General features: G+C 43.6%; 1 protein-coding gene across 3 annotated transcripts in view; it reads right to left on the bottom strand.

Moving 5' to 3' along the window:
- Positions 1–23,787, bottom strand: part of brf1b (BRF1 general transcription factor IIIB subunit b) — a 460,829-nt gene that overhangs the window by 70,538 nt on the left and 366,504 nt on the right. For 2 of the 3 annotated variants that reach the window (XM_072272380.1, XM_072272371.1), the window contains exons 14-15: positions 22,374–22,429; positions 19,982–20,256 (exon numbers count right to left, since the gene is read on the bottom strand). In XM_072272380.1, the coding sequence (XP_072128481.1) occupies positions 19,982–20,256; positions 22,374–22,429 (331 nt within the window). Of the gene's footprint in view, positions 1–6,416; positions 6,568–19,981; positions 20,257–22,373; positions 22,430–23,787 lie in introns of all 3 variants that reach the window. The other variant, XR_011887761.1, reaches the window with a different exon arrangement.

Genomic DNA, 23,787 nt, shown 5'->3' with positions numbered 1-23,787 from the left:
TAGCCTATCAAGTCCTTTCACCATTCAACAGGTTTCAATGAGGTCATCCCTCATTCTTCTGAATCCAGTGAATACAGGCTCATCAAATGCTTTTCAGATGACAAAGCAGTTCAACCTGGAATTATTTTTGTGAACCTCCTTTGAACCCTCTCCAGTTTCAGCACATCCTTTCTAAGATAAGGGACCCAAAATTGCTCACAATACTCTAAGTAAGGCCTCACCAGTGCTTTATAAAGTCTCAATATTATGCCCTTGCTTTTATATTCTAGTCCTCTCAAAATGAGTGTTAACATTGCATTTGCCTGCCTCACCACAGCCTCAATCTACAAATTAACCTTTAGGGAATCCTGCACAAGCATTCCCAAGTTCCTTTGCACTCCATTTTTTTTGTATTTTCTCTCCATTTAGAAAATAATCAACCATTTCTTCTATCAAAGTGCATGACCCTGACACTGTATTCTATCTGCAATTTCTTTGTCCATTCCCCTGATCTAAGTCCTTCTGTAGCCCCTCTCCTTCCTCAAAACTACCTGGCCCTTCACCTACCTTTGTATCATCTGCAAACTTTGCAACAAAGCCATCAATTCCATTATCCAAATCATTAACATTTAACCGATCCCCATATAGACCCCTATGGAACACTACTAGCCACTGGCAGCCAACCAGTTTTGTCAGGCAGATCTGTCAGGTGAGATTTTCCCTTGAGGAAACCATGCTGACTATGGTCTATTTTATCATGTGCCTCCAAGTACCCCAAAACTCCATCCTTAACAATTGACTCCACATCTTCCCAACCACTGAGGTCAGACTCATCATCATCAGGTGTCATGCCCAGTTTGAGCTTTGACTGCCATGGCCCACACACTCCTGTTTCGGGTCAAGTGGATCAATTCATTGGTATTCATTTCCAGTTCTCTGGCTACTGTCTCCATCATCATTTGTCTTTGCATTCCTCTTGCTTTCTTCCCTTCAATCTTTCCCATAATTACCGTGCATTCTAACTCCTGAGGTCAGACTAACTGGCCTATAATTTCCTTTCTTCTGTCTCTCTCCCTTCTTCAAGAGTGGATTGACATTTGCAATTTTCCAGTCTTCCGGAATCATTCAAGAATCTAGTGATTCTTGAAAGATAATTACTAATGCCTCCATAATCTCTTCAGTGACCTCTTTCAGAACCCTGGGGTGTAGACCATCTGGCCCAGGTGACTTACCTACCTTCAGAACAAGAACCTTTCCCAAGACCCTTCTCCTTAGTAATGGTAACTTCAATGACTCCATGACCACCGACACTTGGAACTTCCACCATACTGCTAGTGTCTTCCACAGTGAAGACTGATGCAAAATAATTAAGTCACACTATAGAACCAGAGTAGAAGAGAACAAGAGTGGATAAGTGAGTCAGCGTATGATAGCGTAGCGATTAGAGTAATGTGATTACAGTGCCAGGCGCCTGGGTTCAATTCCCACCATTCTCTGTAAGGAATCTGTATGTTCTCCCTGTGAGCATGTGGGTTTCTTCTTGTTTCAACCCTCACTCTAAAGACATACCGGTTAGGGTTAGTGAGTTGAGGGCACGCTATGTTGGTGCCAGATGTGGGCAACACTTGTAAGGCTGCCCAGCACAATCCTTGCTGATGTGATTTGGCACAAACAATGCATTTCACTGCATGCTTCAATGTATTGATGTACTGTACCTGTGACAAATAAAGCTCATATACAGCACAGAAACAGGCCCTTTGTCCCAACTTGTCCATGCTATAGACGTACCTAAGTGAGCTTGTCCCATATGACTGTGTTTAGCCCACATCCTTCAAACATTTTCTACCTTTGTACCTGTATACATGTCTATTAAATGTTGTAATTGTACCTGCCTCTACCATTTTATCTGGCACACTACTCACTGTGTGAAAAAGTTGCCCCTCAAGTCTCCTTTAAGTCCCCCCTCCCCCAACCTTAAACCTGTGCCCTCCAGTTTTACAGTTCCTGATGCTAGGAAAAAGACTGTGATCATTAGCCCCATTTATGTCCCTCATGATTTCAGACTTCCCTCAGGACACCTTAGTCTCCACGATACAGAAAAAACAGAGAACACAGAACCATACAAGATGGTACAATCAACGTTGTGTCAACTTTTTAACCTACACTCAGATCAGCCTAACCCTTCCCTCCCACATAGCCCTCCATTTTTCTATCATCCAACCTCTCCTGATAAATTAATCCTCTCTGGTCCTAATAGATCTTTTCTATACCCCTTCCAGCATAATGACATCCTTCCCATCAGGCGGCAAGGTAACGTAGTAGTTAGCTTAATGCTTTAGTGCGCCAGGAATCAGGGTTCAATTTCCACTGCTGTCTGTAAAGAGTTCTCCTTGTGACTGCATGGGTTTCCTCCAAATGCTCCTGTTTCCTCTCATACAACTGCTCCAAAGAAGTATGGTTTACGGTTAATAAATTGTGGATTTACCCAACTCATCCTTGGACTGCGTTGGTTGTTGATGCAAACAATGTGTGTGGTTTCATGGAAGTGACAAATAAATCTAGTCTTTAATCTTTAACTTTAACTGGATATCCAAAACTCACACAGTATTTCTGGCAAGGTCTCACCAACAACTTAAACAGTTGTGACATACAACCAAACTCTTTTACTCCGTGCATTGACCTAAGACAACAAATGTGTCAAATGCCTTCTTCACCACCTTGCCTCCTGGTGTCCCTGTTTTCAGGGAAGAAGTCTGTAGTCACACTTCTGTTGGAGCACCCTGAGCACCCTAGTCCTGAAGACATTTTGACCTCAGAGGAAGATCCATATAGATTCACCAGAATGGATACCTGACTCCAAGAGTTAAATGACAAGGGTTAAGTCTTGGCACTTTATGTGCCTAAGCACACTAGAGACAAAAGGCTGCTCAAAAATTGGAGATCCTCTTTTCCTGGTATGTGCCACTGTTAAATAGTGGCATGGTAGCACACTGGTTAGCGTAATGCTTTGCGCAATCAGAACACTGGGGTCAAATTCTTCTGGCTGTCTATAAGGTGTATGTATGTTCTCCCTATGACTGAGTGAGTTTCCTACGGGTGCTCCGATTTCCCCCCACACTCCAAAGACGTACGGGTTCGGGTTAATAAGTTGTGGGCATGCTATGTTGGTGCCAGAAGTGTGGCGACACTTGTGGGCCACCCAGCACATCCTCGGACTGTGTTGGGAGTTGATGCAAACAACACATTTCACTGTATGTTTTGATATTTCAATGTACAGTACATGTGACAAATAAAGCTATCTTTAAACTCTAAGATCCAGAGGTTCCTAGGTTTCCAGCCATTATGATACCATCAAGCAAGTGAATGGCAAACCCCATTAAATGATCTAACTAATAGCAAGGAAAAAGCACAAACATTAATCACTTTCAGGCAAGGGTAGTCTGGGACTTTATTCCCTGGAACATTGGAGATTGAAGGGTGACTTGAAAGAGGTATACAAGACCAAGAGGGCATAGACTGGATGAAAGCACATTCTCTTTTTCCCAGGGAGGGACTACTAAAAACAAGAGGGCATAGAGTTTAAGATCAGAGGAGAGAGATTTAAGAGACATCAGGGGTGGTTTCTTCTTGCACAGGGGGTGGGGTGCATATTTGGAATGATCTGCCAGAAATAGTGGTTGATGTGAGCACATTAAAAGGGATCTGTATAAGTACATAGGTAGGAGAGGTTTAGAGGGCTATGGGGCAAATGTGAGCAGATGGGACTAGCTTGCTAGGCAACACACCATGTATGAATGTATAGTTCCCAGGTCTCTCAAGTCCATGCCTGGGTAACAGAGACTGGTAGCATGCTGTTTTGTCAGCATTATTGCTTATGATCATATGATGCTACCAGATGAACTGAATGCACTTTGATGTTCTCTCAGCCCATATTTCCAATGTGCTGTGTCCAATATATGGGTCAAAATTTAACTGCATATGAGTATCAAGTGCTATTTTTGTATGTGAAGCACTCAGAGAAATGAGAAGCTGTAAGTTTATAGCAATTATTTTTTTTTTCAAACTGGACACCAATGAAGTCTCAACGCTATTGATTAGAGGTTTAGAGGGCTATGGAGTAAACATGGGCAGATGGGATTGGCTTGCTGGGCAACACCTTTAGCATGGGTAAGCTGGAACAAAGGGCCTGTTTCCATGCTAGAACTACGTGACTCTGTATAATTACTAGGTTGCTTCAGAGCAGGCTAGAAAAGGAGCAGTGTGCAGATAGTACCAGAAAGCTCTGGAAATACTCCACCAATACCCAGCACTCCATTGAAAGAGAGATCAATAAACCTATAGATACTAATATCAGCGACAGTTAGTGAACAGGGAAGAGCTGCTTGATCTTACTGAATGGAGCATCATGCACAAGGGGCCAAATCACTTACTCCTGGCTCAAATTCTTCCTATGCAACACACAAAAAGCTGAAGAACTCAGCAGGTCAGGTAGCTGCTGAGTTCCTATGGAGGGAAGTGGACAGTTGATGTTTTGGGTCAAGATCCTTCACTTGGACTGGAAAGGAAGAGCGGAGAGAGCCAGTATAAAAAGTACAGGGGAAGGGGTGGAGCAAGAGCTGGGGGATCTGGGGTGGGGGTGCTGATAAGCAGGTGAAGGGGCAAGACCACGAATGATGTAAGAAGCTGGGAAATGATGGTTGGAAGGGATAACAGGCTGAAGATGATGGAGACGACAGTGGACCATGGAATAAAAGGAAGCAGGTGAGGAGGGGAACTAAAGGAAGGAAGGTGTGGGTGATGGGCAGACTGAGAAGGGAAGGGAGGGGAAGAGATTTAGTGATGTGGGCTGGTGGGATAAGGGAAAATCAAGGCCAGTGGTTACCATAAATGAGAGAAATTGACATTCATGCTGTCAGGTTAGAGACCACCAAGGCGAAAAGTGAGGTGCTCTTCCTCTAGCCTCAACTTGCCATTAGAGGAGGCCGTGGACACTCATGTCAGTGTGGGAGTAGGAAGTGAAATTAAAGTGGGAGATCCCAGCCAGTTCTACTTCCTCCTGTCCCGTGAAGGGTCTCAGCCCGAAACATCGACTGTTTTTCACCCCCCCCAATACACATCGCCTGACTTGCAGTGTTCCTCCAGAATTTTGTGTGTGTTCTCAAGATTTCCAGCATCTGCAGAATCTTTTGTGTTTATGATCTATTTCTCCTTGGTTGTGCCTCAGAAACCTGCCACCCTGAATAATAAAAAAGCAGGAAAATCAAGACAATTTTGGGCAGAACACGGGTGCATGGTAGTGAAAACTTTTATCACACACCTATTGGGAAGAGTTGAAAATTAACCAGCTCTGAATACATTTTAAGAATCCTAACAACCCCAAAATGCCCAACTCTCCTACAGCAACACGGTGATTAATGCTTTGATGGTCAAGACAAGATGTTCAACTTTATTTGCTATGCAAGATTTCTTGGTATCTTACATACCTATGTATGCTGGATACAGACAAGAGATGTGGTTAACAAACAGAGAGATAAGAGCTGAACCAATTAGCATCTCAATAAAAGACAGACTCATTTGAAAGGGCATTAGACATCAGCAAGGATGAGATAACGAAACAGGCCACAAATAGCCCCTGTGTTCCTTGAAGGAGCTGAACTTATTAAAAATTCTGAGTGTGTGCTACAGAATAATAACTCAATTTAATCTCATCATAAAATGAAAAGTTAAAATGAAAAATAAACAGCATTGTTGATTCTTTTGCCCAAAGACAGACTTCCTCAATAAACTTCTGTAGATGTAACATTAGGTGAGTCCTAAATCAAATAGGAAAGGCCCCAGCAGAAATCGGTCAACATGGATTTAATGTAATTGTTAGAAATTAGGAAAACAGTTTCCCCCAGAGGGTGTAGGGCATCTGGAACTCACAGCCCAGAAGGTTATTGGGGGGAGAGGGAGATACCCTGCTGCATTTAGTCATAGAATCTGAATCAGGTTTATTATCACTGACTTACAGGATGTGGAGCTCGTTTAGTGTTAGCAGTACAGTGAAGTACATAAAATTAGTATAAATTACAAAATAAATAAATACTGCAAGTAGAAAAGAATAATTAAGTAGTTTTCATGAGTTCACGTACCATTCAGAAATCTGATGGTGGAGGGGAAGAAGCTGCTTCTATACAGCACATCAACAGGTCCTTTAAAAATGCTCATCTATAATGATCACAATGTCTATCTAAGCTAGTCCCATTTGTCTGTGATTGATCCCACCAAACCTGCCAAAATGTCTTTTAGACACTGTAATTGTAACCACCTCTATTACCTTCTCCAACAGCTCTCCTCTTACACCCACCACTACCTGTGTGGAAAAGTTGCCTCTCAGGTCCCTTTTAAACTTTCCCCTCTCACCTTAAACCAAAGCTCCCTAATCTTAGACTCACCTATCCTTGGGATAGGACTGACCATTCACCTCATCAACATCCCTCTTGTTCTTTATGAGTTTTGTAAGGTCATGCCTCAGCCTCCTACAGTCCAGGGAGAAATGCCCCAACTCGTCCTCATAACTCAAGCCTTCCAGTGCTGGTAACATCCCTGTGAATGATAATAGAGTCATAGAATAATGCAGCATGGAAACAGGCCCTTCAGCCCAACTGGTCCATGCCGACCAAAATCCCCACCTTAGTCCCATTTGGTAGCACTTGATACTTATCCCCCTAAACCTTTTCTACCTTTGAACCTTTTAAATATTCAAAGTAAAATTTATTATCACAGTACATACATGTTACCAAATCTATAGAACAGTAACTGTAAACAGGATCAATGGACAACAAACCGAGCAAAGCAAATATATATAAATAGCAATAAATAACGAGCATGAAAAATAAGACAAGGAGTCCTTAAAGTGAGACCGTTGGTTGTGGGAACACCAGAAGTAGGTTAGTAGAATGAGTGTAGTTATCCCCTTTTGTTCAAGAGCCTGATGGTTGAGGGGTGGTAACTGTATTTGAACCTGGTGGTGCGAGTCCTGAGACATTTGTACCTTCTACTTGATGGCAGCTGCAAGAAAGGGTGGTGAGGATTTTTGATGAAGGATGCTGCTTTTCTAAGGCAACATTTCATGTAGATGTGCTCAATGGTTGGGAAGGTTTTACCCATGACGGACTGAACCAAATCCACTACCTTTTGTAGGATTTTCTGCACCAAGGCACTGGTGTTTCCATTCCAAGCTGTAACACAGCCAGCCAGCACACTTTCCAACACACACCTCTATAAGTTTGCCAAGGTTATTATTGAACTTGCCTCAACCACTTCCCCTGACAGCTTGATCCACTTAACCACCACTCTCTGGGTAAGAAAGTTGCTTCTCAGGTTCAATTAATTCTTTCCCCTCTCACGTTAAAGCTGTGGAGAACCTGTCTGTGAACACTGTTGTGTATCCACCTGCAGGAGACAGACAGAGTTCAGGATTACATCTCCACTGAGGGTGACAACTCTAACACAGCAGGAGGCTTAGTCTGGTTTCCAAGTGAAACCTGAACTTCTGGCTGACCTATCTCATTATGTCTCAGCAGTTAGGCATCATCAGTTGCTGAGTGCAACTGGGCCATACATCCCTGGCCAATGCTATGGTGGCGAGGAAGAGGGAATCAAGTATTCTACAACTGAGCTCAGAATAAATGGTGTATCGATGGTGCAATAGTGAGCACAATGTGTTACTGCACCAGTAACTGGGGTTCAATTCCTACTGCTGTTTGTAAGGAGTTTGCACATTCTCCTTGTGACTACATGGGTTTCCCCCAGGTGCTCTGGTTTCCTCCTATATTCCAAAAACATACAGGTTATGGTCAGTAAATAGAGGGCATCCTATGTTGGTGTTGGAAGCATGGAAATGCTTGCGGGCTTACCCAAGCACATCCTTGGATTGTGTTGGTCATTGACACAAATAACGCATTTCACAATATATTTGGATCTTTCAATTTACGTGTGACAAATAAAGCTAATCTTTTGTGGGAAGGAAGCATCGCGGCGAACCCGGAAGGCGAGTGAGAGTTCAGCGCCAACTGCCTTCCTTTTGATCGCTGCTGTGAAGGAGTCTGTAAGCGGCCTGTCGCTGTGTGGCTCGCTGTAGCAGGTGGGTTGGGCGTTGCTGCGTTCGTGTAGTGTCTGTGGTTCTGCACTTATGGATTGGACTATTCCATTTATGGACTGTGGACATCTTCAGATTTATGGGTTTTAATATTCTGTGTTTTTTATTGCCCATTATTTTTCCATTTTGTTAATCAAGGGAAGGGTGTTTAGGGATTGATGTTCTGTTGGTCTATTTGTGTGGGGAGGGGATGTTAATTGGGGGTCAATGTTCCTGTTTCATTTTGTGCAGTGGAGAGGGGGTTTTAGGGATTAATGATCGGGATGCCATTCTTTCTTGTGCGGGGGAGGGTTGATGTTTCTCCCTGTACGACTTTCATGTTCTTTCTTTGTTTCATGACTATCTGGAGAAGATGAATTTCAGAGTCGGATATGGATTCATGCTTTGAAAATAAATGAACCTTTGAACCACTGAACCTTTTGAATCTTTGAAATCAGCTGGCATTCTTGCTCTGAATCAGAGTCCAGGTGTATTTCACGGACAAGCCAGGAATAACGTTAGCACAGGTTTGGGAATGACAGACATGCTCCCACACTTTACTACTAATCACTCATCCCACTGAGTATCCCTTCAGAAAGAGGCTCCTAATATATCAGAGAACACAAGGTACTGAGGGCGTGGTAATGCCGTACAAAATAGTCACTGTCCACAGTGACAACCAGAGCAAGGTTCTGAGGGCACTCATCAGCCCTGGAACTGAATCCCAACAGGATCCGAGTCGCTTCAGATGAAGTTGGACAGAGCAGAGGAAAGCATGTACTAACAGGCACCTGCTGTTATAATGTTTCCATAGTATAAAATGGACTCACAATCTACCTGGTTCTGACCTTGCACCATGTTGATCTCCTGCACTGCAGTGTCTCTGTCACCGTTATCTTTTATTCTGCCTTATGGATGGCATGTAGAAGAAAGATCAGTAGATGTGATAATAATATTAAACAAATTTACAATCCCAGCAGCAAGTTAGGTTGGTAAAAGCCATTTACATCTTAAAATCCAAGAGATGTACTTGCTCCAGAACTCATTGAACACAATATTTATGGAGAACCTATCATATGACATTCAGAATGGCATTTATATATCAAATAGAACAATAAAATATCTTAAAATCGCAGTGCAAGCACACCCTTTCTATAGTGTGGAAATAGAAATGCTCAGTGTGGTTTAAATGGTGCTTTTTAATGTTGCAATATAGAGTCCCAACCTCTAATCTGATTCAAGTGTATTATCACAGGCATGTGTCATGAAATTTGTTAACTGAGCAGCAGCAGTTCAAAGTAATACATAATAATTTAGAAAGAAAAATAAATAAATATGTAAATCAATTATAGTAAATATTGAATAGATTAAAATGGTGCAAAAAAACCAAAAATAACATATTTTTTAAAAAGTAAGGTAATGTTCATGGGTTCAAGGTCCATTTTGAAATCAGATGACAGAGGGGAAGAAACTGTCCCTGAATCATTGAGTGGGTGCCTTCAGGCTTTTGCACCTCCTTCCTGATGGTAGCAATGAGATGAGGGCATGCCCTGGGTGATGGGGTTCTTAGTAATGGATGTTGCCTTTCTGAGGCACTGCTCCTTGAAGATGTTTTGGGTACAATGGAGGCTAGTACCTAAGTTGGATCTGACTAATCTTATGACTTTCTGTAGCTTCTTTCAGTCCTGTGTAGTAGCGCCCCCCGCCCCACCCCGCCATACCAGACAGTGATGCAACCTGTCAGAAAGTTCTCCATGGTACATACAAAGAAGTTTTTGAGTGCTTTAGTGGACAAACCAAATCTCTTCAAACTCCTAATGAAATATAGCTGCTGTCTTGTCTTCTTTATAGCTGCATCATTATGTTGGGGTCAGGTTAGATCCTCAGAGATCTTGACACCCAGGAACTTGAAATTACTCTCTCTTTCCACTTCTGATCCCTCCATGAGGATTGGTTCATGTTCCCTCATCTTACCCTTCCGGAAGTCCACAATCAGTTCTTTCATCTTACTGACACTGAGTGCAAGGTTGTTGCTGTAACACCACTCAACTAGCTGATATATCTCACTCCTGAAAACCCTCTCATCTCCATCCGAGATTCTGCCAACAAAGGTTGTATCATTAGCAAATTTATAGATGGCATTTGAGCTATACTAGACACACAGTCATGGGTATAGAGAGAGTAGAGTAGTGGGCTAAGCACACACCCCTGAGGTGCACCAGTGCTGATCGTCAGCGAGGAAGAGATATTATCACCAATCTGCACAGAATGTGGTCTTCCAGTTAGGAAGTCGAAGATCCAATTGCAAAGGGAGGTACAGAGGCCCAGGTTCTGTAACTTATCAATCAGGATTGTGGGAATGATGGTGTTGAACGCCAAGCTATACTCAAAGAACAGCATCCTGACACAGGTGTTTGTATTGTCCAGGTAGTCTAAGGTTGTGTGAAGAGCCACTGAATTGCATCTGCCGTAGTAGACTTATTGTGAAGATAGGTAAATTACAGTGGGTTCAGATCCTGGCTGAGGCAGGAGTTGATTCTAGCCATGACCAACCTTTCAAAGAATTTAATCACCACAGATGTGAGTGCTACTGGATGACAGTCAATAAGGCAGCTCACACTACTCTTCTTGGGCACTGGCGTAGTTGTTGCCTTTTTGAAGCAGGTGGGAACTTCTGACCGTAGCAGTGAGAGGTTGAAAATGTCCTTGAATACACCTGCCAGTTGTTTAGCAAAAGTTTTCAGAGCCTCACCAGGTACTCCATCAAGACCTGCCACCTTGTGAGAGTTCACCCTCCTTAGAGACAGCTTAACATCAGCCTCCGAGACAGAGATCACAGTGTCACTGGGTGCAGCATGGATCTTCACAGCTGTAGTTATATCCTTCCTTTCAAAGTGGGCATGGAAGGTGTTGAGCTCATCTGGTAGTGAAGCATCACTGCCATTCATGCTATTGGGTTTCATTTAATAGGAGGTAATGTCTTGCAGACCCTGCCAGAGTTGACATGCATCTGATGTCACCTCCAACCTCACTCAGAATTGTCTCTTCGCTCTTGAAATAGCCCTGTGCAAGTCATACCTGGTGTTCTTGTACAGACCTGGGTCACCAGATTTAAATGTCACAGATCTAGCCCTCATCCACAGCTTTTGGTTTGAGAATGTACAGCAAGTTTTCATAAGCACACACTCATCCACGCAGGTTTTAATGAAGTCGGTAACAATTGCAGCATATTTATCCAGATTCTTAGATAAGTCCCTGAATACAGTTCACTCCACCAATTCAAAGCAGTCCTGTAAGTGCTGCTGTGCTTCCTTTGTCCATTCTTTCTGGTCCTCACTACTAGTGCTGTAGTCTTCAGTCTCTGCCAATACTCAGGGAGCAGCAGTACAGCCAGGTGATCAGACTTCCTGAAGTGAAGGCGTGGAACAGCACAGTAGGCATTCTTTATGGTGGTGTAACAGTGGTCTGGTACTATAAGTGATTTGTTGAAGGTAATTATTTAGTGATTTTCTCTCAGGCTGACCTGGTTGAAATTCTCCAAAATGATGGTGAAGGTGACTTTAGGCCCGACCCTATAAAGGCTGTTAATTTAGAGTAGCACGATAGCATAGCGCTATTACAGTGCCAGCGACCCGAAGCAGGTTAAATTCCGCCACTGCCTGAGAGGAGTTTGTACGTTTTCCCCGTGACCGCGTGAGTTTCCTCCCACATTCCAAAGACATACAAGCTAGGGTTAGTGAGTTGTGGGCATGCTATGTTGGCGCCAGAAGCGTGGTGACATTTGCGGGCGTCCCTCAGCACAATCCTTGGTCTGTGCTGGCTGTTGACGCAAATGGCGCATTTCACCATAAGTTGCGATGTACGTATGACAAATACTGATCCTTTATCTTTAAATCTCTGTCTACTTAAGATGTAGGAACACACATAGATTTTGGCTATTTTAAAATAGTCCGAGGATTTTAGCCTCAATCAGCCTGTCTGGACAGTGCGTTCCACACCTCATCATTATTCCCTGGGGCAGGAAAATGGAAAACAGACACAGATGAGTGTGAAGCCCTGTTGCAGTCAGAATACAATAACGCCCCTTTTGGAGGAAGAACTTCTTTAGCCAGAGGTTGGTGAATCTGTGGAATTCAATGCTAAAGGTGGTTCTGGAGACCAAGTCATTGGGTATATGTAAAGCAAAGGTTGATTGGTTCTTTAGTAAAAGTGTCAAAAGTTAGGGGGAGACAGCAGGAGATAAACGGTGACAGTTTGTGGGCAGCTCACAAAATTTCTAGATATACTGTGCTTCTTTTGAGCTACTATTGTTGCAAACTGCAGCCTATAATTTCCCTTTAAGAAACATACTTCTGAACCACCTAAACAAATCAGTGATTTTAGGGAGGAGCGGTCCCCTCCTCCTTCCCTTTCTCCTATAGTCCACTTCCCTCTCCTATCAGAGTCCTTCTTCTCCAGCACTGGACCTGGCTTGCCCTATTACTTTACAGTTAGCCTCCTTCCCCTCCTCCCACCGTTTATTCTAGCACCTTCCCACTTCCTTCTCAGTTCTGAAGAAGGGCGTCAGACCAAAACATCGACTGCTTATTCATTTCTATAGATGTTGCCTGACCTGCTGAGTTCCTCCAGCATTTTGTGTTTGCTGCTCTGGATTTCCAGCGTCTGCAGAATCTCGTGTTAACGATTTTATTTTTTTTTTGTATTTCCACAATTTGTCTTCCTTCGCACATTGGTTGTTTGTCCCTCTTTGTGTGTGTGTAGTGCTTCATGGATTCTATCATATTTATTTGTTCTACTGGACACACATGAAAGAAAATGAAACTCAAGGTAGTATATGGTGACATATATTTACTTTTATAATAAATTTACTTTGAAGTTTGGAAGATTACAGGGTGAGAGCAGGAGAGTGGGGTTGAGAGGGTTAATAAGTCATCCATGATGGAATGGCAGAGCAGACTTGATGGTCTGAATGGCCGAATTCTGCTCATATGTCTTATGGACTTACGCAGAAAGAAGCACAAAACTGTGTGATGCCAAAATAACACACAAACACACAGAGCAGCAGGATACATTAAATATTTATGAAAGCCAATGCTAATGGCTGGCGTTCTGTCGTGAGTCATTTAACTGTGATTAGGGTAAACAACCAAGGGAGGGGCGCAGTCCTGAACTGAAAGACATTTAGGACTGCGTGTCCTAAAGTGGTAGAGGTCCAGTAGTAACCTTTATATTCACAGCCACCAGACATGGGTCGCAGTCTTCAACACTCTTATTTTAGTATTGACAGGCAAGGACTCGCTGACCTAATTAGACTCAGATAGAGATTAGCTGACTACACTTCTCCGCTGTGACTTCTCCCGATGGTTTTTTTTCATCGAGATTATTACTAAACTATTTCTGGGCCTCACAGGGCTGCACCGAATGAAGGCAAGGTCGTTCCCAGCATCATGGATGAGCGGATTAAGCAGTTGCATCCATCTCAGGCTGATCTGCAATGATGTGCTGTTACCTCAGAAAGGCAATTATACATTGAACCTGGGCCAGGTTCACTAAGTTGCTGCTAATGGCCTGGGTGTGAGAGTAAAACAAACAACATAAAAAGACTATAAGAAAATAAGGCAGAGGAGCAGAATTATGCCATTCAGCCCAAAGAATCTGCTCTCTCCTTTGATCACAGCTGATTTATTTTGCCTCTCAAATCCATTCTCCTACCTTCTCCCCATAACCTTTGATGCCTTTACTAATCAAGAACCTGTCAACCTCTGGTTTAAATATAGCCAATGACTTGGCCTCCACAGCCATCTGTGGCAATGAGTTCCACAGATTCACTACCCTCTGGCTAAAGCAAATCCTCCTCATCTCAATTATAAAGGGACTTCCTTTTATCTGAGGCAGTGCCCTCTGGTCCTGGACTCCCCCACTACACCCCGGTGAAATAGGGATATGGCTGCCCTAGCATGTGAAGTCAGCTCCAGTGGACTGGATGGATGAGATCTACAGTGAGATCCAATAGCCAGGAAGGGCATGACAAGTCATGGTCATCCACGGTAACTAAACAAGACACCAGTTGTGATGCTTGTTCGTACCACTGGACTTGGACTTCTGAGATCGTGAGAGTGGAACTGCCCCAGTGCAACAGCTTTCCCACTTTAAAAATTCTCCCGCACACTGTGTTATCAGACACAACGGATAACCACCATATAATGTGAAATTTGTTATTTTGTAGTTTATTATAATAAATATTAATAATTTATAGTAATAAATATAACTGGTTCCCCTGTTCCTCTTTCTTCTATGGTCCACACTACTCTACTATCAGATTCCTTCTTCAGCCCTTCCACCTATCCCTTCCCTGCTACTTACTTCATCCCCCTTCCCCACAAACCCATCTTCCTCTCACCTGATCTCAGCTATCTGCCCCCCCACCTGATTCTTCCCTCTTCCTTTCCAGACCTGATGAAGGGCCTCGGCCCAAAACGTCGACTGTTTACTCCATGCTGCCTGACCTGCCGAGTTCCTTCAGCATTTTGTGTGCATTGCTCAAGATTTCCAGCATCTGCACAATCTCTTGTATTTGTGTACATACTGTGCAAAGACATTACATTATTATAAATTAAGAAAGAAATAAATGTTGCACAGAAAAGAAACATTGAAGTTCTGTTCATGGACATATCAGAAAGCTGACGGCGAAGGGGAAGAAACTGTCCTGATTCCTAACATTATAAAATATTTGAAAATGCTTCACAGAAGCATAACTGTTACATAAGCATACCGAGCCACATGAATAAATATGAGAACAGATAAGTAAAAGCTTGGCCAAGTCTAAGCTTCAAGTACAGGAGGCAAATATGAAAGGAGTGGATTGTTGCTGAAGGAATTGCAGGGTTTTAGCAGCTGAAGGCACAGTCAGCGAAGGTATAAGGGAAATAAATCGAGGGTGCTTAGGGGACCAGAACTGGAGGTGGACACTCATCAGCGAGAGCTGGGGGTCTAAATAGAGGCAAAGCGAGCAACTGCCTCATAGCTCCAGAGACCCACGCTCAATCCTGACCCTGAGTGCTCTCTGTGTGGAGGAGTTGGCACATTCTCCTGTAACAGTTTAGGATTCCTTTGGGTATTCCGGTTTCCTCTCACATGCCAAAGACTTGCAGGTCAGTAGGTTAAATTGCCACTGTAAATTGCCTGTATGTATCTGGAAGTGTTTGAATCTGGGGGGAGTCCAGAATCAGAGTCAGGCTTATTATTACTGACATAGGCAATAAAATTTGTTATTTTGTGCCAGCAGTACAGCGCAAGACAAAAAAAATACTGTATCAAAAAACAGGTAAATAGTGAGTGCAAAAGACGGACACTGAGGATTTGTTCACGGGTTCATGAACCATTCAGAAATCTGATGGCGGGGAGAAAGAAGTTACTCCTGAATCACTGAGGGTGGGTCTTCAGGCTCCTGTACCTCCTTCCTGAAGGTAGTAAGTGAGAAGAGGGCATGTCCCTAAAGGGAATGCAGGGAGAGTAAAAGGGGACTGATGTAGAATTTGCACAGATGGACTGATATAGGATTAGTTCGGTTGATCAGCATGAGTCTATGACAGGAGAGGATGCTGAACGATTAGACCAGAAGGTTTATAAGTTTAAAATCAAGGTCATGAGATAATGCAGCTTGTCCCCTGTTACTGTTCTTACTGCATTTCAGCCTGAATTTAATCTTGCAGTGTGCGCACCCGACTGAGCATTGTCCTGAAGACAGATCAGGTACGGGGCTCTGGTCCACTGGAAGGGCTTTTGCTGTCTCAGCTTTAGGTCTATTTATTCAGACTCAGCAGCATGTTGTCTCCCTGTCTCCTGCCCTCGCAGTTTTGTGAATTTAATGCATCAATCTTTGTTCCCATTTCCATGTTATCTCAAAATGGCACAAAGCACAGAATGAGAAATGGGTTTATTGTCACTGACCGATGTCATGAAATTTGCTGGTTTGTGGCAGGAGTTCTCCGCAATATATTTAAAAAAACTCTAAATTATAATAAAAAAGAATGAATGGATAAATAAATAAGTAGTGCAAAAAGAGAGTAAAATAGAGGTAGCGTTCATGGGTTCATGGACGGTTCAGAGATCGGATAAAATGCTGATTGTGTGACTTCAGGCTTCTGTACCTCCTTCCAGAAGGTAGTAATGAGGAGAGGACAGGTCCTGGGTGGTGGCAGTCCTTAATGATGGACACCACCTTTTTGAGGTATCGGCTTTTGAAGATGCTGTCACTCGTGCCCGTGATGGAGATAGCCGAGTCTACAACCCTCTGCAGCTTTTTCGGATCTTGCGCACAGGCGCCTCTACACTAGATAGATGGTGATGCAACTGACCAGAATGTTGCTCCGGCTCGTAAGAGCTTCCCTCCCGAGGTACGACAGCAGTGTCGGTCAGCTGCCCTTCCTCAAGCAGGCAGCAGGCTCACAGTCCATTGCAGTTGAGGCTCCACTCTGTCACACAGCCTCCCAACACAGGGAGTTGGTCAATTACAGCTGTAGGGGGGGTGTAGCGGATAGCATAACGCTTTACAGTGCCAGCAGTAATATCAGAGTTTTCAGTTCCCACTGCAGTATGTAAGGAATTTGTACATTCTCTGTGACTGCATGAGTTTCCTCTTAGTGCTCTGGTTTCCTCCCACTTTCCAAGGCGTACGGGTCAACGTTATTAAGTTTTGTACATGCTATGTTGGCACCTGAAGCATGGCAACATTTGCACAGCACAACTCAATATTTTGATTTGAAACAAAAGGTGCATTTCACTGTATGTTTCAATATTTCAATGTACACATGACAAATAAAGCAAATCTTTCATCTTGGAATGTGTAACAGAAAGTGAGTGAAGGAGTTCCTTCACTCCACCCCAACCTTGCTGTACTGAAACACCCACTATTCCTAAGGTCAATATCGACAGCTGCACAAACCAGAGAAACTTTCCTCATCTGAGGTACACTGAGATACAGTATTTATCTACTGATGAAGTACAGAGTGACAAAGCACGCAAACTGCTCCATGTTGACCACAGTATCATATCTGCTACATCCAGTTGCCCACATTCGGCCCATAATTCTCCACGCTGCTCCCCTCCACGCACCTATCAAAATGTCTTTTAAACGTTGCAAATGAACCCATCATGTCCACTTATTCTGGTAGCTCATTCCAGGTACCCTATCAAAAGAAATTACCTTTCCGGTTTCTTTTAAATCTCACCACTCTTTCTGAGCCCACTGGTTTAGGATTCCCCAACCCTGGGGAAAAGACGATGACCATCCACCTTATCCATATCCTTCGTACAGTCATCGAGAAGTACAGCACAGAATCAAGCCCTTCGGCCCATCTAGTCCATGCCAAAACCATTTAGCTTGCCTATTCTCATCGAACTGCACCAGGATCGTGGACCTCCATTTCCCACTACCTATAAATGTACCTCTCCAAACTTCTCTTAAATATTGAAATCAAGCTCGCATTCACCACGTGCTGGCACTTTGTTCCACACTCTCACAACTCTCTAAGTGAAGAAGTTTCCCCTCATGTTCCCCTTAAACTTGTCACTTTTCACCCTTCACCCATGACCTCTGGTTGTAGTCCCATCCAACCTCAGTGGAAAAAGCCTGGTTGCATTTACCCTACCTATACCCCTCATAACTGTATATACCTCAATCTTCTATGTTCTAAAGAATGCAGACTTAATTTATTCAGTTTTTCCTTATAACTCAGGTCTTCCAGGCCCAGCAACATCCTTGTAAATTTTCTCTATAGTCTTTCAACCTTATTTACATCTTTCCTGTAGGTAGGTGACAAAAACTGCACACAATCCTCCAAATGAGACCTCACCGATGTCAACTGCAACAAAAACATCCCAAATCCTGTTTTGGCCATTTGTGGCCAGTGTGCCAAAAGCTTTCTTTATGACCCTATCTATCAGTGACGCCACTTTCAACAAAATATGCACCTGTTTTCCCAAATCATTTTGTTGTACTGCACCCCTCAGAGCCCCACCATTTACTGTGTAAGACCTACCCTGGTCGGTCCTACCGAAGTGCAAAACCTTTCACTTGCCTGCATTAAATTCCATCTGCCATTTTCTCAGCCGACGTAGATCTCTCTGCAAGCCATGGTAACCTTCCCTGCTGTCCACTACACCTCCAATGTTGGTGTCATCTGCAAATTTGCTGATCCAGTTAACCATATTATCATCCAGATCATTGACATAGATGACAAACAGCAAAGGACCAGCACTAGTCACAGAGCTCCACTTCTACTACCACTCCCTGGCTTCTCTCACAAAGCCAATGTCTAATCCAATTTACAACCTCATCCTGAATGCCCAGCAACTGAATCTTCTTGACCAGCCTCCCAAGCAGGACCCTGCTAAAGTCCATGTAGACAACATCCACTGCCTTGTCTTCATCCACTTTCCTGGTAACTTCCTCAAAAAAACTCTATAAGATTGGTAAGACATGACCTACCACACACAAAGCCATGTTGACTATCCTTAATTAGTCCAAGTCTGGGCCCCTAGAACACCGTCCAATAACTTTCCCACAAATGATGTCAGACTCACCGGCCTATAATTACCTGGTTATGTTTAGAGCCTTCTTTAAACAGGAGAACAGAACACATTGGCTATCCTTCAATCCTCTGGTACCACTCCTGTCACTTAAGAATGATTTAAATATCTCTGCTAGAGCCCCGGCAATTTCTGCACTTGCTTCCCATAGTGTCCGAGGGAAACACCTAGTCAGGCCCTGGCCATTTATCCACCCCTGATTAGCCTCAGGGTCGCAAACGCTTCCTCCTCTGCAATCTGTACAGGGTCCATAAAGTTGATGTCACTTTGCATCACTTCTATAGATTCTGTAACCACCTCCTGAGTAAATACAGATGCAAAGTATTCGTTTAAATCTCCTCCATCTGTTTTGGCTCCACACATGGATTACCATTCTGGCCTTTCTCCAATTTAGAATCTCAACCCACAGAACAGACTTATCTTTTTCCATATTTACTTTGAAACTAATGGCATTATGATCATTATATGTAAAGTGTTTCCCTGCACAAACTTCTGTCACCTGCCCTGTATCGTTCCCCAATAGCAGATCCTGCATTGCAAGCTCTCTCATTGGGAGTTCTACGTACTGACAAAGGAAGCTTTTCTGAACACATTTGACAAACTCTATCCCATGGTATGGGATTCCCAATTAATATGTGTAAAGTTAAAATTGATTTTATAAACTTCTACAAGGTCACCCCTCATTCTCCTGTGCTCCAAGCAAGGGCAACATGGTAGTACAGCGAATAGTGCAGCACTTTACTGCGCCAGCGATCACTGACCAGGGTTCAATTCCCGCCACTGCCTGTAAGGAATTTGTATGCTGTCCTCATGACTGCATGGGTTTCCTCCGGGTGCTCTGGTTTACTCCTATATTCCAGAAAGGTATGGTTTAGGATTAGATAGTTGTGCGCATGCTATATTGGTGCCAGAAGCATGGCGATAATTGCAGGGTGCCCCAAGCACAATCTTTGACAGTAAATGTCGACTGTTTACTCTTTACCAGAGATGCTGCCTGGCCTGCTGAGTCCCTCCAGCATCTTGTGTGCACTTCAACGCGTTTCACTGTATCTACATTTAACAAATGGAGCCAATCTTTACATCTTTATAGAATAAAGATCCAGTCTGGCCAACCTTTGCCTATAACTCAGGCCCTTTAGTTCAGGCATCTCTCTTGCACCCGCTCCATCTTGACAATGTATTTCCTATAAAACGGTGACCTAAACTGTAAACACACATGAGCACCTGTAAGTTCATACAGAAACACACAAAAGCACATTAACATCTCCCAGTGACAGCAGGCAGCCCTACCTCTTGCCCAGGTTGCTGACGGGTGCAGCCAGTTTCCGGGAGCTGGCAGCCGTTCGTCGCTGGGTGGCTCCCCTCTTGCCACCGCTGGCGCTGCCAGCACGGTTACTGCTGTCGCTCTCCTCTTGAACCGGCGAGCTGCTGCCCTTGCTGTTCAGATCCCTCAGCACGTCGTAGTTTATCTTGCTGGAGATCTTCTTCTGTTCCAGCATCTTTTCTATGGCTTCGCCTGCCGTACTGGCTTGGATTGGCTCACGTTTCTTTGAGGATTTTCTGGGCTTTGAAGGAGATGGAGAATAGCTTACAGTAAATTCCCTACCCAGTTATTTATCTGTTTATTTATAGATACAACACGATAATAGTCTCTTCTAACCCAATGGGTCCACACTGCCCAATTACACCCATATGACCAATTAAACTACAAACCCTGTACACCTTTCGAATATGCGAGGAAACCCTCGCAGTCACAGGGAGAACGCACAAGCTCCTCACTGACAATGAAGTAAACTGAACCTGGGTTGCTGGTGCTGAACAGTTTTGCTGAATGAGAAGGGCTTCTCATTCAGAAAGAAAGGCCATGGCGTTCAAAATCTTGGATAGATTCACATATTTTCCCACTGGTATTTAATTTCTAGTTCAGCTGGAAAAATAAGAGAAGCTCCAAGGGTGGGAAGAATAACTGGGGTGACATGAAGATTGGGATTTCACCATTGGCACCTTAATAGGATTGAGGAAGATAGACTGTGTCGGGGACGAGAATGTCAGACGATGTGGTGAAGTTCCAGTTTGGGATAGAAGTAGGAAATGCCACTTTTCTTAATTACAGCAGGGTGGAGGCTGGGCAAGGGAGGGCAATGAGAGCTAAGAAGAAAGAATGGAAATTCAGGGAAGTTATTTCTTTCCTATCAGTGATCACTGGACAGTAACAACATGTGCTCGCGTGCATCTTGTGTCTGCACATACACGTACTTACACAAACATGCATAAACACACACGATCACAGACATATGCGCATGCATGCGCGCACACACGGACAGAGGCACAGTGAGGGCCAGGCACGAACATTAGGAAGGTTTGAGCAAGACACACAAAATTCTGGCAGAATTCCGCAGACCAGGCAGCATCTATGGAGAGGAACGATGGATAAAGACTGATGAAGATAGTACCAGCAACAGCACCACCAAGAGCAATATTCTCAAGATGGCTCACGAAGAAATTTCTTTCATTCTTTTTATGTCATCTTTTTCTTTTAGAAGTGGTCTGCTACCGTTGGAGCCTGTTATCTACACTCTGGTGATGTGTCTTTGGGTTGATTGGGCGACCAGGTGCTCTGCTGTCTCCAAGAGGGTACCACAAGGCAATGAGCAAAGTGTGCAGCATGGAGGTCAGGAGGCCTGGAGAAGGGCTGCGAGTCCATGACTGACTCTATCACTCGCTGATTAAAGCACCGAGTGTAAGAATGAATTCATCGAGGTGGGTGGGGAGGTGAGCGAGTGTTCAGCGTTGTCTACCAGCATCTCGCTTGTTGCTGCCGGAGGAGGGTTCCTCCTTTTCGCTCGCTGCTCCCGAAGGAAGGTCCTTGCGTTTGAATGATCTCACTCTCCCTCAATGCTGTTGAGGATGGTTCCGGAGTGATTTGTGGATTGTGGACTCTAATTCACATTTATGATGTGCTTCTGGTTTCTGGTTGCTCCTTTTTTAGTTGCTAGTTTGGGCAATTTTGAATTGGGGCACCCTGCAGAAAATGAACACCGAGCTGAACTGAAAAATGCCTTCTGATTTTGAATTTTATGTCTGGTGTTTTTGCTCATTTTTATTTGCTATATGTGCGATTTGCTTTTTTTTTGCGTGTGGGGGGTGGGTTTGATGTGTTTCTTTTCTTTGAACGGGTTGGGGTATCATGGTTCTTCTTTGCTTAGTGACTCTCTGCGGGGAAGGCGAATCTCTGAGTTGTATACTGCAAACATACTTTGATAATAAATGTACTTTGAACTGTGAAAGGTCTCGGCTGAAACACTAACTGCTTATTCCCCTCCGTAGAATAAGGTCTCGCTGACTGACCTGCTGAGTTCCTCCAGCATGTTGTGTGTGTTGCTCTGGATTGCCAGCATTGTCAGAATCTCTAGTGTTTATTAGAAAGGCTTGGCCTTTTCTCTTGGGAATATTACAATGATCACACCACAAGCATTGTTAGTGACAAGTGACACGTCAGAGTCAGGTTTTATAATCACTGCCTTATACGGCAGGAAATATGTTGCTTTGTAGCAGCAGCAAAAACAGTAGAAAGTAGCAGTAGTTGCAACAAGATAACGGACAGAGGGAGGGAAAGAATCAAGAAAGAACTGTATGTTAGTGACTGCGAAAGGCTACAGCTGGGGACTCCAGTAAATATTACCTTCTGCTCTTTATAAATCCCAAGTTCCTTCTCTTTGGCTATTCGCTCTTCCTTAGCTGCAAGGGAAGTAAAAGCAATGCAGTAATAGCAAAGGTTCCAGTTCATGTTCAAGTTTATTGTCATTCATCTGTACACATGTATACTGCCAGAAGAAATAACCTTTGTCTGGGCCAATGTGCACACACAGTACACTCACATATGTAATGCATAAAACAATATTACCACAAATAAACTAACAAATAATAAGGTGCATTTACAACACATGTTAAAAAGTAAACAGTAGAAGGCCACTTGAGTTCATGAGTGATGAGATCTGGGTAGTGGCAGGGAGTTCAGTAGTCTCACAGCCTGGGGGAAGAAACTGTTACCCATCCTAACGGTCCTTGTCCTAATACTATTGTACCTCCTGCTGATGGTGGGGGAAGCGGGGGGGGGTCAAAGATATTGTGGGACGCTTGTGAGGGATCATTGACAATGCTAAGGGCCCTGCATATGCAGCACTCATGATAAATATCTCTGATGGATGGATGATCCTCTCAGCAGCCTTCACAATTCTTTGTAGGAATTTGTGGTCAGATGCTTTGCAATTCCCGTACCAGACAGTGATGCAGCCTACAGACCGACTCTCAACTATGCTCCTGTAAAAATTTAGAATGGTGGGGAGGGGGGAGAGTGTGAGAGATGCTGCTGAGCTTTCTTGACTAAAGAAGGAGTGTTGAGGTGAGATCATCCATTATGTGCACTCCCAGATCGTGGTGCTCTTTATTCTCTCCACGGAGGACCCATTTATGTGCAGTGAGGAGTGGTCAACCTGCATCTTCCTAAAGCCTACAATCACAGGTTTCCCCCGCCATTCAAAGGTAGAGCGTTCCTATGAAACAGTTCGTAAGCCAGAATGTCATAAAGCAAAGAAGCAATTACCATTTATTTGTTCCTTTGACAACAGCATCTGCATATTATTTTGTGTTTACCATTTATTTATATGGGAAAAATTTGTGAGCATTCGCAGACCCAAAAAATAACCTACCAAATCATGCCAAATAACACATAAGACCTAAAATAACAGTAACATATAGTAAAAGCAGGAATGATATGATAAATACACAGCCTATATAAAGTAGAAATACTTTTCCACAATCATTGCCGCACTGTTCTCCGTAGCAAAAACCTCACGCAAGCGCTCTCAGCAGAAACACTCTCTCCAGTAACCTTTAAGCTATGAAGCTGCCAAATCATACCAAATAATGCATAAAATTACACAGCCTATATAAAATAGGAACAATGCGCCTCTGATCTGGGCTGACATTTACGTGCCGAGCGGAACCTAATTAATTAGCTTGTTTATTTCGGCTTTTTTCTTAAAGATGTGCTGGGTGCGTCCCGGCTACTGCTGCATTCTCCGTGGATCGGTATC

The sequence above is a fragment of the Mobula birostris genome, chromosome 1 (genome assembly GCF_030028105.1).
Source record: "Mobula birostris isolate sMobBir1 chromosome 1, sMobBir1.hap1, whole genome shotgun sequence".
Taxonomy (NCBI): domain Eukaryota; kingdom Metazoa; phylum Chordata; class Chondrichthyes; order Myliobatiformes; family Myliobatidae; genus Mobula; species Mobula birostris.
The sequence above is the reverse complement of the archived record's forward strand: the minus strand, read 5'-3'. Positions and strand labels throughout refer to the sequence as shown.